The sequence below is a fragment of the Physella acuta genome, unplaced genomic scaffold (assembly GCF_028476545.2).
Source record: "Physella acuta isolate Inbredline_101_S28 unplaced genomic scaffold, ASM2847654v3 ptg001030l, whole genome shotgun sequence".
Classification (NCBI taxonomy): Eukaryota; Metazoa; Mollusca; class Gastropoda; family Physidae; genus Physella; species Physella acuta.
Window position 1 is genome coordinate 117,635 of NW_026732547.1, and position 17,881 is coordinate 135,515.

Here is a 17,881-nt window from a genome sequence, read left to right on the forward strand (position 1 = left end):
TTCACTTGGTGTGCAATTCTTTTTTCTACGAGATTCTATTCTATTTTGAAAAAAAGTTTAAGTAGTTAAAAATGAATAAAAAATCATGTCTATATCCCGAGTTGCCATCCCCGGTAGTGTTATAAAAGAATATTCGAGAAAGTTTAGGGGAGATCACTCCTTTTTTTTTGTTCAATAGAACAACACACTTATTTTACTGACAAATGCTACGACACCTTGTTAGCGTGTTGATGTAGGTAGCTGGCCATAGCGTGTTGATGTAGGTAGATGGCCATAGCGTGTTGATGTAGGTAGCTGGCCATAGCGTGTTGATGTAGGTAGCTGGCCATTGGCCATAGCGTGTTGATGTAGGTAGCTGGCCACTGGCCATAGCGTGTTGATGTAGGTAGCTGGCCACTTGCCATAGCGTGTTGTTGTAGGTAGCTGGCCATAGCGTGTTGATGTAGGTAGCTGGCCATTGGCCATAGCGTGTTGATGTAGGTAGCTGGCCACTGGCCATAGCGTGATGATGTAGGTAGCTGGCCACTGGCCATAGCGTGTTGATGTAGGTAGCTGGCCACTGGCCATAGCGTGATGATGTAGGTAGCTGGCCACTGGCCATAGCGTGTTGATGTAGGTAGATGGCCATAGCGTGTTGATGTAGGTAGCTGGCTACTGGCCATAGCGTGATGATGTAGGTAGCTGGCCACTGGCCATAGCGTGTTGATGTAGGTAGCTGGCCACTGGCCATAGCGTGATGATGTAGGTAGCTGGCCACTGGCCATAGCGTGTTGATGTAGGTAGCTGGCCACTGGCCATAGCGTGATGATGTAGGTAGCTGGCCACTGGCCATAGCGTGTTGATGTAGGTAGATGGCCATAGCGTGTTGATGTAGGTAGCTGGCTACTGGCCATAGCGTGTTGATGTAGGTAGCTGGCCACTGGCCATAGCGTGTTGATGTAGGTAGCTGGCCATAGCGTGTTGATGTAGGTAGATGGCCATAGCGTGTTGATGTAGGTAGATGGCCATAGCGTGTTGATGTAGGTAGCTGGCTACTGGCCATAGCGTGTTGATGTAGGTAGCTGGCCATAGCGTGTTGATGTAGGTAGCTGGCCATAGCGTGTTGATGTAGGTAGATGGCCATAGCGTGTTGATGTAGGTAGCTGGCTACTGGCCATAGCGTGTTGATGTAGGTAGCTGGCCATAGCGTGTTGATGTAGGTAGCTGGCCATAGCGTGTTGATGTAGGTAGATGGCCATAGCGTGTTGATGTAGGTAGCTGGCTACTGGCCATAGCGTGTTGATGTAGGTAGCTGGCCACTGGCCATAGCGTGTTGATGTAGGTAGCTGGCCATAGCGTGTTGATGTAGGTAGCTGGCCATAGCGTGTTGATGTAGGTAGCTGGCCATAGCGTGTTGATGTAGGTAGCTGGCTACTGGCCATAGCGTGTTGATGTAGGTAGCTGGCCACTGGCCATAGCGTGTTGATGTAGGTAGCTGGCCATAGCGTGTTGATGTAGGTAGCTGGCCATAGCGTGTTGATGTAGGTAGCTGGCCATAGCGTGTTGATGTAGGTAGCTGGCCACTGGCCATAGCGTGTTGATGTAGGTAGCTGACCATATTGCTTATAAACACTAATAATTAAGGTACGTGAATTAAAAGAAAAGCGAAATGTATTTTCTCCACTGCACCATGTGTTACATAAACAAATATAGCTGCACTAGGTCATATTGACATTCATGGGGATAAATTATAGGGAATTCTCGAGAATGGGCTTGCAATATTGGTTTTTATTTTTTGTTCTACTTGTATTGAAAAAGTGCGACGCTTAAACAAAAATATGTTTGCAAATGCCACGGAACAAAGTATTTACGGAATAGACGGTGAAAGGTCTGCTTTATATATCTGGTCGGGTGTGTTTATAGAAATATGTATAGCGATTGAAATAAAAACAATTTCAAGTTCTTGGCATTTGTAAACTGTATCACATTGATTATCAAAGTATTAAATATCTTTATTTTGTTGAGCTTTTGTTTAGAACATTTAAAATATATGACGTGTCAACAAAAATAAATGCAACCCTGACAGAACAACGCCATCATTGGACAACCCACGCCCCGCAGCCGACCAAAAACTTAGTAAGTGAGAAGCTTAGCAAGTAGTCTCTAAACAAATGGCCCCAGTTGAAAACTTGTGTACACGTCACATGTAAACTACACCACTATCTTGTGACGTACGAGTGAAAGTTCAAAAATTGAGAATTTTGCTTTCAATGATTTTAAATTTGGCAAAAAAATTATAAAGATAAAATAAAATCAATTGTCAACACGCCAAGATGTGCCGGCCCTACCTACTGCAGCGTACAAACCCTTTGTTTTGTTTTCAAACGTAAGACGTTTCACATGTTTGGCTTTAATATAGAGTCCAGAAATCTCTTGTTTTCTAGATTTTAATTTTTAGATCTAGATTTTTCTAGATCTAGACTCTAGTTTAAGGTTTAGATCTAGATAGATCTAAGTCTAGGTCTATATCTAAGCTTCAGGTTTCTTAACTATAGTTCTAGAGTCAAGACTTCTCACATGTTCTCTAGTCCTAGTCTAGATCTAGATCTAGAATAATCTTAATGTAAAAGTTTGACATGTTTTCTTAAGGTACGTTTCACTTTCATTACTTTTTTAATTGTAGAAATCGTCCGTTTTTAATCTAAATATTATCTAGCATTGTTTGGGTGCCAATAGCATTGGGCGCAAAAAGAAAAACACATAACTAAAACAATGCTCACCATAAAAACACATAACTAAAACAATGCTCACCATAAAAACACATAACTAAAACAATGCTCACCATAAAAAACACATAACTAAAACAATGCTCACCATAAAAAACACATAACTAAAACAATGCTCACCATAAAAAAACACATAACAAAAACAATGCTCACCATAAAAAAACACATAACAAAAACAATGCTCACCATAAAAAACACATAACTAAAACAATGCTCACCATAAAAAAACACATAACTAAAACAATGCTCACCATAAAAAAACACATAACTAAAACAATGCTCGCCATAAAAAACACATAACTAAAACAATGCTCACCATAAAAAACACATAACTAAAACAAGGCTCACCATAAAAAACACATAACTAAAACAATGCTCACCATAAAAAAACACATAACTAAAACAATGCTCACCATAAAAAAACACATAACTAAAACAATGCTCGCCATAAAAAACACATAACTAAAACAATGCTCACCATAAAAAACACATAACTAAAACAAGGCTCACCATAAAAAACACATAACTAAAACAATGCTCACCATAAAAAACACATAACTAAAACAATGCTCACGATAAAAAAACACATAACTAAAACAATGCTCACCATAAAAAAAACACATTCTCAAAAAAATGCTATCAATTAATGCTAGTTACTAAAGAACGTACATCATTATCACACTAGATCTATATAAATTATGATACTGTTCCTACGGAAACGTGTTGCTGACGATGCATTTTCAATGATGTATCTTCTGCGGGTGGTGATTTTAAAGATTGATGGTCAAGACATATTTAGAAATACAAAACACATTTTACAACAATTTATCTTTAAAAAAACATCTTTACAAAACAAATTTTACAAAGCATATATTTACAAAACATCTTATAAAACATATATTTTCAAAACTCATTTTTACAAAACGTATCTTTACAAAACATATGTTTACAAATTACATGTTTACAAAACACATTTTTACTAGCCCTCTTGTGCGTGTAACATTAGAAATCACACATGTACTGACACATGACTCCACATGTACTGACACATGACTCCACATGTACTGACACATGTCTCCACATGTACTGACTGACACATGTCTCCACATTTACTGACACATGACTCCACATGTACTGACACATGACTCCACATGTACTGACACATGACTCCACATGTACTGACACATGACTCCACATGTACTGACTGACACATGACTCCATGTGTACTGACTGACACATGACTCCACATGTACTGACACATTATTCCACATGTACTGACACATGACTCCATGTGTACTGACTGACACATGACTCCACATGTACTGATTGACACATGACTCCACATGTACTGACACATGACTCCACATGTACTGACACATGACTCCACATGTACTGACACATGACTCCACATGTACTGACTGACACATGACTCCACATGTACTGACTGACACATGACTCCACATGTACTGACTGACACATGACTCCATGTGTACTGACTGACACATGACTCCACATGTACTGACACATTATTCCACATGTACTGACACATGACTCCATGTGTACTGACTGACACACGACTCCACATGTACTGATTGACACATGACTCCACATGTACTGACACATGACTCCACATGTACTGACACATGACTCCACATGTACTGACACATGACTCCACATGTACTGACACATGTCTCCACATTTACTGACTGACACATGACTTCACATGTACTGACACATGACTCCACGTGTACTGACTGACACATGACTCCACTTGTACTTACTGACACATGACTCCACATGTACTGACACATGACTTCACATGTACGGACACATGACTCCACATGTACTGACTGACACATGACTCCACATGTACTGACACATGTCTCCACATTTACTGACTGACACATGACTTCACATGTACTGACACATGACTTCACTTGTACTTACTGACACATGACTCCACATGTACTGACACATGTCTCCACATTTACTGACTGACACATGACTTCACATGTACTGACACATGACTCCACGTGTACTGACTGACGCATGACTCCACTTGTACTTACTGACACATGACTCCACATGTACTGACACATGACTTCACATGTACGGACACATGACTCCACATGTACTGACTGACACATGACTCCAAGTGTACTGACTGACACATGACTCCACTTGTACTTACTGACACATGACTCCACATGTACTGACACATGTCTCCACATTTACTGACTGACACATGACTTCACATGTACTGACACATGACTCCACGTGTACTGACTGACACATGACTCCACTTGTACTTACTGACACATGACTCCACATGTACTGACACATGTCTCCACATTTACTGACTGACACATGACTTCACATGTACTGACTGACACATGTCTCCACATGTACTGACACATGTCTCCACATGTACTGACTGACACATGACTCCACGTGTACTGACTGACACATGTCTCCACATGTACTGACACATGTCTCCACATGTACTGACACATGACTCCACATGTACTGACACATGACTCCACATGTACTGACACATGACTCCACATGTACTGACACATGACTCCAAATGTACTGACTGACACATGACTCCACGTGTACTGACTGACACATGACTCCACTTGTACTGACTGACACATGTCTCCACATGTACTGACACATGACTCCACATGTACTGACACATGTCTCCACATGTACTGACACATGACTCCACATGTACTAACACATGTCTCCACATGTACTGACACATGACTCCACATGTACTGACACATGTCTCCACATGTACTGACACATGACTCCACATGTACTGACACATGACTCCACATGTACTGACACATGACTCCACATGTACTGACACATGACTCCAAATGTACTGACTGACACATGACTCCACGTGTACTGACTGACACATGACTCCACTTGTACTGACTGACACATGTCTCCACATGTACTGACACATGACTCCACATGTACTGACACATGTCTCCACATGTGCTGACACATGACTCCACATGTACTGACACATGTCTCCACATGTACTGACACATGTCTCCACATGTACTGACACATGACTCCACATGTACTGACACATGACTCCACATGTACTGACTGACACATGACTCCACATGTACTGACACATGACTCCACATGTACTGACACATGACTCCACATGTACTGACTGACACATGTCTCCACATGTACTGACACATGACTCCACATGTACTGACTGACACATGTCTCCACATGTACTGACACATGACTCCACATGTACTGACTGACACATGACTCCATGTGTACTGACTGACACATGACTCCACATGTACTGACACATGACTCCACATGTACTGACTGACACATGACTCCACATGTACTGACACATGACTCCACATGTACTGACTGACACATGACTCCACATGTACTGACACATGACTCCACATGTACTGACTGACACATGACTCCATGTGTACTGACTGACACATAACTCCACATGTACTGACACATGACTCCACATGTACTGACACATGACTCCACATGTACTGACTGACACATGACTCCACATGTACTGACTGACACATGACTCCACATGTACTGACACATGACTCCACATGTACTGACTGACACATGACTCCACTTGTACTGACTGACACATGACTCCACTTGTACTGACACATGACTCCACATGTACTGACACATGACTCCACATGTACTGACTGACACATGACTCCACTTGTACTGACTGACACTTGACTCCACTTGTACTGACTGACACATGACTCCACATGTACTGACTGACACATGACTCCACATGTACAGACACATGACTCCACATGTACTGACTGACACATGACTCCACATGTACTGACACATGACTCCACATGTACAGACTTGACTCCACATGTACTGACTGACACATGACTCCACATGTACTGACACATGACTCTACATGTACTGACTGACACATGACTCCACATGTACTGACTGACACATGACTCCACATGTACTGACACATGACTCCACATGTACTGACACATGACTCCACATGTACTGACTGACACATGACTCCACATGTACTGACTGACACATGACTCCACATGTACTGACACATGACTCCACATGTACTGACTGACACATGACTCCACATGTACTGACTGACACATGTCTCCACATGTACTGACACATGACTCCACTTGTACTGACTGACGCATGACTCCACGTGTACTGACACATGACTCCACGTGTACTGACACATGACTCCACATGTACTGACACATGACTCCACATGTACTGACTGACACATGACTCCACATGTACTGACACATGACTCCACATGTACTGACACATGACTCCACATGTACTGACACATGACTCCACGTGTACTGACACATGACTCCACATGTACTGACACATGACTCCACGTGTACTGACACATGACTCCACATGTACTGACACATGACTCCACATGTACTGACACATGACTCCACATGTACTGACTGACACATGACTCCACTTGTACTGACTGACACATGACTCCACATGTACTGACACATGACTCCACATGTACTGACACATGTCTCCACATGTACTGACTGACACATGACTCCACTTGTACTGACACATGACTCCACATGTACTGACACATGACTCCACATGTACTGACTGACACATGACTCCACTTGTACTTACTGACACATGACTCCACTTGTACTTACTGACACATGACTCCACATGTACTGACACATGACTCCACATGTACTGACTGACACATGTCTCCACATGCACTGACTCCTCATGTACTGATACAGGAGCAGCCAGCATGAGTCATGACTCAGCCTAACAAAGACCGGAAGAGAAAGATGGATGCCCTGATCAGTGGCGACAACTCTAAAGCACACACAAGTCAGGACAGCTGCTGCTCCTCGGCCAAGACACCATGTATGGCCCAGGGGTCGGCGTCTGGGGACTCGCAGGTCAGCCCCCACCCCCACCCCACATAGTTCTCTGTTTTTTTCTGTTCCCCACCTCTCCGATTGCATTTGTCGTCTGCGTGGTTTTATTAGGCTCTTGACGTCACCTCATTAAGTTTTGACGTTTATCGTTTATATCGAACAAGTGTCATTTGTCTGATATCTGACATTAACCACGTGACATCCCCACCCCCAGGGGAACATGTGTCACGAGTTCGTGACTGTGCTGCGAGACCTGGAGAACGAGGGGTCCCCTGCCGTGATCCACACCCACGCCTGTGAGCTGGAGGACGTCTGGTCCCACAAGTACCCCCTCCCCCTCAGCAAGTACCCGCCCAAAGCCATCAAGACAGGTCAGTCAATCACTCACGCACCATCACACATCTACCATCACACATCTACCATCACACATCTACCATCACTCATCCACCATCACACATCCACCATCACTCAACCACCATCACTCATCAACCATTACACATCCACCATCACACATCAACCCACACATCCACCATCACAAATCCACCATCACTCAACCACCATCACTCATCAACCATTACACATCCACCATCACACATCAACCATCACTCATCCACCATCACACATCTACCATCACACATCCACCATCACACATCTACCATCACACATCTACCATCACTCATCCACCATCACACATCTACCATCACACATCTACCATCACACATCCACCATCACTCACTCTAAACACTTTTATTTATTATTTATTTATCTCACCAACAAATCAGACTTAAAAACATTTGAGTAATTTTGATCAAATAGCCATAGACTACATCGTTTATCCATCTTTTTATACAACTTTTCAGGAAACAAACACTATGACGTCATCATACCCGAACTACCTCAAATTGGTTATAAACCCCTTCAGGTAAACCCAGAGCAAATGTGTTTTTAAAACACATGTTTTTAAAACAGATGTGTTTTTAAAACAGATGTGTTTTTAAAACAGATGTGTTTTTAAAACAGATGTGTTTTTAAAACTGTTCAAACTTTATCAGGACGCTCTCCTTTTGGTAGTGAAGCTTCCATAAACCTAGCTTAAACCCTAGCCTTAACCTAAAACATAACCCCATAACCTTATCCTGACCAAAGCCAACGCTAGCGACGATAATTGCAGCAAATAAATATAATACAAATTTGTTTCAATTATTCAAACAAGTTAGTCAAATAAAAGCAGCCCTTAACTTTTTGTCTAATTCTATTTGACCTGCGCCACTGCGGCACCCAGGTGATAGCCAAGGGTCGGTCGGGTACTGTGATACTGGCCCAGGATCTGAGAGAAGGCATTGAGGTGAGGGAGAGCGAATGCCAACCAGTGGCCATCAAACTCCAGAGTGGCAAGAAAAGGAAACAGCCAACACCAGCGTGAGTAACTGGCGTGTTGTTGTTGTGTGTGGGTGGTTGTTGTTGCCGCGCAGGTGGTTGTTGTTGTGTGTGGGTGGTGGTTGTTGTGTGTGGGTGGTTGTTGTTGCCGTGTGGGTGGTTGATGTTGCCGTGTGGGTGGTTGATGTTGCCGTGTGGGTGGTTGTGGTTGCCGTGTGGGTGGCTGATGTTGCCGTGTGGGTGATTGTTGCCGTGTGGGTGGTTGATGTTGCCGTGTGGGTGGTTGATTGGTTGTGGTTGCCGTGTGGGTGGTTGATGTTGCCGTGTGGGTGGCTGATGTTGCCGTGTGGGTGATTGTTGCCGTGTGGGTGGTTGATGTTGCCGTGTGGTTGGTTGATGTTGCCGTGTGGGTGATTGTTGTTGCCGTGTGGTTGCTTGTTGTTGCCGTCACTTTTCGTGTGGGTGGTTGATGTTGCCGTGTGGGTGGTTGTTGTTGCCGTCACTTTTCGTGTGGGTGGTTGTTGTTGCCGTGTGGGTGGTTGTTGTTGCGTGTGGGTGGTTGTTGTTGCCGTGTGGGTGGTTGTTGTTGCCGCGTAGGTGGTTGTTGTTGCCGCGTAGGTGGTTGTTGTTGCGTGTGGGTGGTTGTTGTTGCGTGTGGTTGGTTTGTTGTTGCGTGTGGGTGGTTGATGTTGCCGCGTAGGTGGTTGTTGTTGCCGCGTAGGTGGTTGTTGTTGCGTGTGGGTGGTTGATGTTGCCGTGTGGGTGGTTGATGTTGCCGTGTGGGTGGTTGTGGTTGCCGTGTGGGTGGCTGATGTTGCCGTGTGGGTGATTGTTGCCGTGTGGGTGGTTGATGTTGCCGTGTGGGTGGTTGATTGGTTGTGGTTGCCGTGTGGGTGGTTGATGTTGCCGTGTGGGTGGCTGATGTTGCCGTGTGGGTGATTGTTGCCGTGTGGGTGGTTGATGTTGCCGTGTGGTTGGTTGATGTTGCCGTGTGGGTGATTGTTGTTGCCGTGTGGTTGCTTGTTGTTGCCGTCACTTTTCGTGTGGGTGGTTGATGTTGCCGTGTGGGTGGTTGTTGTTGCCGTCACTTTTCGTGTGGGTGGTTGTTGTTGCCGTGTGGGTGGTTGTTGTTGCGTGTGGGTGGTTGTTGTTGCCGTGTGGGTGGTTGTTGTTGCCGCGTAGGTGGTTGTTGTTGCCGCGTAGGTGGTTGTTGTTGCGTGTGGTTGGTTGTTGTTGCGTGTGGGTGGTTGATGTTGCCGTGTGGGTGGTTGTTGTTGCGTGTGGGTGGTTGATGTTGCCGTGTGGGTGGTTGTTATTGCCGCGTAGGTGGTTGTTGTTGCGTGTGGGTGGTTGTTGTTGCCGTGTGGTTGCTTGTTGTTGCCGTCACTTTTCGTGTGGGTGGTTGATGTTGCCGTGTGGGTGGTTGATGTTGCCGTCACTTTTCGTGTGGGTGGTTGTTGTTGCGTGTGGTTGGTTGTTGTTGCGTGTGGGTGGTTGATGTTGCCGTGTGGGTGGTTGTTATTGCCGCGTAGGTGGTTGTTGTTGCGTGTGGGTGGTTGTTGTTGCCGTGTGGTTGCTTGTTGTTGCCGTCACTTTTCGTGTGGGTGGTTGATGTTGCCGTGTGGGTGGTTGATGTTGCCGTCACTTTTCGTGTGGGTGGTTGTTGTTGCGTGTGGTTGGTTGTTGTTGCGTGTGGGTGGTTGATGTTGCCGTGTGGGTGGTTGTTATTGCCGCGTAGGTGGTTGTTGTTGCGTGTGGGTGGTTGTTGTTGCCGTGTGGTTGCTTGTTGTTGCCGTCACTTTTCGTGTGGGTGGTTGATGTTGCCGTGTTGTTGGTTGTTGTTGCCGTCACTTTTCGTGTGGGTGGTTGTTGTTGCCGTATGGGTGGTTGTTGTTGAACCTGGAGTGGTTGTTATTGCACACCCCGCCAACCATGTATGACTACGTCTGACAACCCGCTGTGTCTTGACCAGCTCGGAGGAGCAGAAAAAAGACAGCCCATCAGATGAGATCCTACTGCACAAACGTCTTCAGCACCAGCACATTGTGGCTCTGATCAACACCATCTTCTATCAAGGTACGTCTTATCTCACCTCTATCAAGGTACGTCTTATCTCACCTCTACCAAGGTACGTCCTGTTCTTATCTCACCTCTACCAAGGTACGTCTTATCTCACCTCTACCAAGGTACGTCTTATCTCACCTCTACCAAGGTACGTCCTGTTATCTCACCTCTACCAAGGTACGTTTTATCTCACCTCTACCAAGGTACGTCCTGTTCTTATCTCACCTCTACCAAGGTACGTCCTGTTTTTATCTCACCTCTACCAAAGTACGTCCTGTTCTTATCTCACCTCTACCAAGGTACGTCCTGTTCTTATCTCACCTCTACCAAGGTACGTCCTGTTCTTATCTCACCTCTACCAAGGTACGTCCTGTTCTTATCTCACCTCTACCAAGGTACGTCCTGTTCTTATCTCACCTCTACCAAGGTACGTCCTGTTTTTATCTCACCTCTACCAAGGTACGTCCTGTTCTTATCTCACCTCTACCAAGGTACGTCCTGTTCTTATCTCACCTCTACCAAGGTACGTCTTATCTCACCTCTACCAAGGTACGTCCTGTTTTTATCTCACCTCTACCAAAGTACGTCCTGTTCTTATCTCACCTCTACCAAGGTACGTCCTGTTCTTATCTCACCTCTACCAAGGTACGTCCTGTTCTTATCTCACCTCTACCAAGGTACGTCCTGTTCTTATCTCACCTCTACCAAGGTACGTCTTATTTCACCTATACCAAGGTACGTCTTATCTCACCTCTACCAAGGTACGTCTTATCTCACCTCTACCAAGGTACGTCCTGTTCTTATCTCACCTCTACCAAGGTACGTCCTGTTCTTATCTCACCTCTACCAAGGTACGTCCTGTTCTTATCTCACCTCTACCAAGGTACACACACACACACACACACACACACGCACACTGATATATCTTCCACCCAGGAAGGACCGGCCTTGTGTTGGAGTTCTGTGAGAGCGGAAATCTGGAGACTTTACTCAGAGTACACGATGCCAGATTTGTCAGTGAGTCTATTGCCAGGAAATACCTCAGACAGCTGCACAGGTAAGACAATATCTCAGAGACCGTGGACTTTGTTTGACTGCATGCAACTGTTCACATTCACAAAGTTAGGCCTATATATAGCCTTCTGGTACATTAAAATAACTGGACCAAACTAAATCAAGACAAACGTCACCACGACAATACCCAACAAGGGGAGTGAACTGGGACAACAGAACAAGTTACCAAGTACAACAACACACAGTCATGTATGTAGTTAACTCGAGTACATATTTCCTTGTTTCAGTGCTGTAGAGTACATGCATCTGTCGGGCGTGGCCCACAGGGACCTCTGTCTGCAGAATATTCTGGTAACCAATGACAACATGGTCAAGATCGCAGACTTCAGCCATGCCGTGCTCTACTCACCCGGTGACCCGCTGTGTCGCGAGTTGGCTGGAACTCCGGGATACCAGGCAGGTGAAGACACACGTCTTTTTTTACCTGGGGGTGGGGCAGGTGAAGACACACGTCTTTTTTTACCTGGGGGTGGGGCAGGTGAAGACACACGTCTTTTTTTACCTGGGGGTGGGGCAGGTGAAGACACACGTCTTTTTTTTTTTACCTGGGGGTGGGGCAGGTGAAGACACACGTCTTTTTTTTTTTACCTGGGGGTGGGGCAGGTGAAGACACACGTCTTTTTTTTTTTACCTGGGGGTGGGGCAGGTGAAGACACACGTCTTTTTTTTTTTACCTGGGGGTGGGGCAGGTGAAGACACACGTCTTTTTTTTTTTACCTGGGGGTGAGGCAGGTGAAGACACACGTCTTTTTTTTTTTACCTGGGGGTGGGGCAGGTGAAGACACACGTCTTTTTTTTTTTTACCTGGGGGTGGGGCAGGTGAAGACACACGTCTTTTTTTTTTTACCTGGGGGTGGGGCAGGTGAAGACACACGTCTTTTTTTTTTTTACACCTGGGGGTGGGGCAGGTGAAGACACACGTCTTTTTTTTTTACCTGGGGGTGGGGCAGGTGAAGACACACGTCTTTTTTTTTACCTGGGGGTGGGGTGGTGCAGGTGAAGACACACGTCTTTTTTTTTACCTGGGGGTGGGGTGGTGCAGGTGAAGACACACGTCTTTTTTTTTACCTGGGGGTGGGGTGGTGCAGGTGAAGACACACGTCTTTTTTTTTTACCTGGGGGTGGGGCAGGTGAAGACACACGTCTTTTTTTTTTTACCTGGGGGTGGGGCAGGTGAAGACACACGTCTTTTTTTTTTACACCTGGGGTGGGGTGAAGACACACGTCTTTTGTTTTACCTGGGGGTGGCGTGGGACTGAGGCAGGTGAAGACACACGTCTTTTTTTTATTGGGGCTGGGGTGGGGTTGGGTGGGCTGGGGTGGGGTTGGGTGGGCTGGGGTGGGGTTGGGTGGGCTGGGGTTGGGGTGGGACTGAGGCAGGTGAAGACACGTCTTTTTCTTTCACCTGGGGCTAGGTAGAGGCCGGGTGGGTGGGATTGAGATGTCTCTCTTCTGGTGACCCACGGGATAACACTCAACTCATGAGTCACGGGCGTCACACACACATCGGATGACCCACGGGGAAATTACTCATACATCAACTAATGTAGGCCACCAAGAGTTGACCGCAAAAGTTGGCTTCTAACGGACCTTTATTTTGAAGCCAATCATCGGAGAACTACATTTGGTTTTCTCTAGAAAAACGATCAGATATTCTTGACTTCTTTTGTCACTTCCTATAAATAGCAACTCTTTGAAAACAGATATGAACTCTAATCAAACACACCCAGGCCTAAATGTTCAACTTTTAAATTCACAAGCCAGCAACTGTAGTGACCTTGACCTCTTTTCACCGGCAGGCCCCTGAGATGTTGATGAAACACATGTATGACCCCCGCCAGGCCGACATGTGGTCCCTAGGGGCGGTGCTGTTCACCATGGTGGTGGGCCGACTGCCCTACGGTCGCGTCAAGACAGAGGAGGAGGCCCGAGCCCTCAAGCCCTTGGTGTTCCCTCCCCCCTCGGTCATGGTCCTGTCCCCACAGGTATTTGATTGGATACTTTTAAAAAAAAAAAATTGAGTCCTGACATTTCCAGTCCGCTGGTTAGGGGTCATCCATAAATGACGTCACGCTTTTTTTGACGATTTTTACCTCCCCCCCTCCCCTCCGTCACATTTCGTCACAAAAAGCCAGACCCCCCCTAAAATGACGTCACACCTCAACCTACAACCCCCCTCAAAATTGCAGTTGAATTTTTTTTAAACATTGATATTTTTCCAAAATCTTGTCTAAACTATTACAATTTATTAAAACAGTTATCTAAAAAGCGAAATTACGTCTAAAATTCGTTTTCTAACATTGCTTTTTTATAATGCAAAAATGTGACGTCCCAACATCAGTGTTTCTTCCAGACTTTTTTCTCCGGGGGGGCACTTGAAATCTTCGGGGGGGCGGTAAACTTTCTTCGGGGGGGCGGACACTGTTAAAAGTATATATTTTCTATATAAATTATATAAATTTCATTTCGTTCGGGGGGGCGGTAAAAATTTTTCGGGGGGGCTTCGCCCCCCCGAAGAGATGCCTGGAAGAAACTCTGCCCAACATCTAACCCCCCCCCTCCCCCTCATCACACATCGTCACAAAATTACGGACCCCCCTCCCCCCTACGAGTGTGACGTCATTTATGGATGACCCCTTACAGGATAATAAAAAGTCGAACACTCGATTATGCTCACATTGTTTACGTTCATTTAGTGTTCAATTCGGAAATAGCATAAAGTAATAATTCAGTTAACTTGTAATCACTCAAAAATTGAAAGAGTCCAGAGAATTAGATCATATATCTGTGTTTACAATTTCGTCCACCAAACTGAAACAGTATTTAAGTTGTCGGTATTTTATAAACCAGAATTATATTATATAAGAACCACTTCCGGTTAAGACAATTCACTAAAAATTGTAAGTAATCCAGGTTTAAGATCTTATACTAATATACTTTCCTCGTCCAGCTCATTGAAACAGTACTCAAGTTATGGTGTTCACTTGGAATTTAAAGTGCCACTTCCAGTTTATAAAAATTATTCAAAATTCTAAACATGCGTATACAATTACTACAATCTTATAAAATGGAATTCGCTATCTTAACTTTGCTCAAGTTATTGCCTTTGTGAAACCGAAAGTAGAGTCGGTACCACTTCCGGTTGTACTAGTTCAAAAGCAGATATTGAACTACAAATTTGATAAAATACTTTTAGATCTAGATCTATATGAACTCTTACTCAGGGATTTTTCGCAAGATTACAATACTTCCTCTATAATTCGTATACGAAAAAGGAAAAATGAATTTAAAAAAAAAAAATTCTTTTGCACGTTTGCAATGAAAGTAACATCCCCCTTACGGTTACATAATGTAATACATATGAATATACGAGAAAATCTAGGGGTTATCACTCTTTATTAATAACCAAGTTTAATACAAAGAATTCATGTGTTACTAGTGTTAGAATTGTTGCCCACTCCAAAAGTTTGGTAGATCTAGCTAGTAAAAGCATGCATAGGCCCTATAAATGTTTTTATAAGATCAAAATTGTCTATAATTAATTAAGCGTACCCTAGCACGCATTCCTTATGAGATAAAACTGACACCCAATGTATGTTGTGAAACAATCTAGCAATAATATTAATATTTGTGAAGGTCCCCAACGTTTTTTTTAACTTTACCCCTCAGATAAAAGAGCTTCTTATCGGAATGCTGTCCTATGTCCCAAGTTCCAGATACACACTCAATCGTGTTAAAAATAGTGAGTGGTTCAATATGGCCTCGGACAAAGTGCAAATTGGCAGCTTTTATTTGGTTCGGCAACCTCAAAAAGTCTGTGATGGCGAAAGGGAACGAGAGGTGAAAGCAGAGTATGAAATATGAAACTTGAACAAAATAAATGCAAGCACTCCAAAATACAGCAATCTTTACTCAAGAACATTGGTCTCACTGCAACTTTAGTTGTTGCTTTCTCAATTTAAAAAAAATTGTCGCCAGTATTGCTAACTTTTTATCAGGCCACTCTTTGAGTTAGGTCTTGAGTCTCGATAAATAAAACTGAAATTTAAAGAAACTTTTCAACCGTTCAACTGATTTCAGCATAGAATTGATTTACTTGGTAGTTTTTTGATCCAAGTAATCTTATGTGGCGCTTCTAAAAAAACTTGATCTCATTGCAACACAATTGAATTGGAATCCAGGCGTCTAGATCTTGTATCATTTTTTTAAAGAACTATAATTGGACCTACAATAGTGCAATGTATGGACCTAGCCCTAGCACATCTTGATCAAATTTCTGCTGTGCACATTTGTATAAATGTTTTGATTTGAGATTGGTAGCACACTTTTTTTGATGACTTTTAACACAGTATAATAGCATTGATTTTTGTGAGAAAGGTATGAATTGTCGAAATCATTTAGTGAGAGTTGAACTGGTAGTATCTAGATCTAGATCAAGTTATACAACACATTCTCTTGGCAACATTTAAAGATGTTTTCTTTTATCCATTGGTTTCATGAATGAATGCAATTGACAGTTGAAAGTGGTATGACAAGAACTAGATTTTTAATGAACATGTTTGCCTATATTTCAAGTCTTTCAAATAATACTTTTTTATTATCTACCAAAGTTATAAAAATCTCAACAATTAGTTGTTTGAAATATATATTTTAGAAAAACTTTATTTTCTTTTTAACATGTGAATTTTTCAAGACTCATTGTATGCCATTTGCCAAAATGTCCACAAACCAGAGTTATTTTTATATTTGAGCTCATACAGTGTATCTAGTTTTAATTTTAAAAGACCTCACACTTGTAGTTTCAAAGACAGCACATAAAAGTTCCCTCAAAAATATTGCAAAGACTTTTTATAAGAAAGTTTAAATTCTTTTCAGAGAATAATGTGAAACATTTTAACCAAATTGTAAACAAGCAGTTTTTGAGTTAAACATTGTGCTATATTTAGAATTATATTGCTAATACTTCAGATACTCAATTTAAAAATATTTAACAGATAGTTTGTGGTGGGAAACACCCAGAGCATTAATTACAACCTCAGTGTTTTGATTTGAATACATCTACATTAATTTGTTCTTATCATTTCATTTTAAAACCCAAACACATCTTCTCCTGCTGGTGTACTTTTGTCTGACATTTATTCATTAATTATAATATTGTAATTGAATGAAAATTCAGCTTCAATGTATTTATTTCTATTATTATTTTAGATGACCCTAAGCATATCTGTCTAGTCCAAAAATTAAAAGTTGAAAAAGACAAAAAAAAACAACTTATTTTATTTTAAGTGAAGAACATTTTAAACTGCTTACATTACAATTCTTTCAGCTAAAGCAGTTTTTATTCAAAGTACTTTTCTTGTTTTACCATGTCTCAGTGCCTGATGGTTTTATAGTTTTAATAGTAAAAAGTATTAAATCATGAAAAAAATAAAATTTATGAAAATTTACTCATAAAAATTTCAACCTAATAACTTTAAGCTATTTATTATTGTTTGTTATGTGATTAAAAAGTGCATTTTCATGTTTGGCCTTGGTCTTTTATTTAATAAATGTGATAATAGAAATCAGCACGATAGAAGTGACTAAAGTAGAGCCAATGTAAGGCAACATCAGAACACTCTGGTGACTAGTCCATGG

General features: G+C 43.0%; 1 protein-coding gene across 2 annotated transcripts; it reads left to right on the forward strand.

Annotated features, from left to right (window-relative positions):
• Positions 1 to 2,198: 2,198 nt before the first annotated feature.
• Positions 2,199 to 17,765, forward strand: LOC131954804 (uncharacterized). Of its 2 annotated transcripts, none has more exons than XR_009388798.1 (10): positions 2,199 to 2,365; positions 7,586 to 7,750; positions 7,944 to 8,100; positions 8,590 to 8,651; positions 9,012 to 9,148; positions 11,079 to 11,182; positions 12,107 to 12,227; positions 12,472 to 12,644; positions 14,044 to 14,229; positions 15,914 to 17,765. XR_009388798.1 is itself a non-coding variant. In XM_059318597.1 (10 exons), the coding sequence occupies exons 2-10, from the start codon at positions 7,604 to 7,606 to the stop codon at positions 16,106 to 16,108; spliced, it is 1,278 nt and encodes a 425-aa protein (XP_059174580.1). In that variant the 5' UTR covers positions 2,199 to 2,365; positions 7,586 to 7,603; the 3' UTR covers positions 16,109 to 17,765. The 2 variants fall into 2 exon arrangements, 1 of the variants encoding a protein (XP_059174580.1); XM_059318597.1 differs by having other exon boundaries at positions 12,472 to 12,640.
• Positions 17,766 to 17,881: the final 116 nt, after the last annotated feature.

Excerpts from the sequence above, each read along its gene's own strand:
- LOC131954804 (XM_059318597.1), top strand. The coding sequence starts at position 7,604 with ATGACTCAGCCTAACAAAGACCGGAAGAGAAAGATGGATGCCCTGATC. Across the intron at positions 8,652-9,011 it reads TTGGTTATAAACCCCTTCAG|GTGATAGCCAAGGGTCGGTC; the intron begins GTAAACCCAGAG and ends TGCGGCACCCAG. Across the intron at positions 12,641-14,043 it reads CTGGAACTCCGGGATACCAG|GCCCCTGAGATGTTGATGAA; the intron begins GCAGGTGAAGAC and ends TTTCACCGGCAG.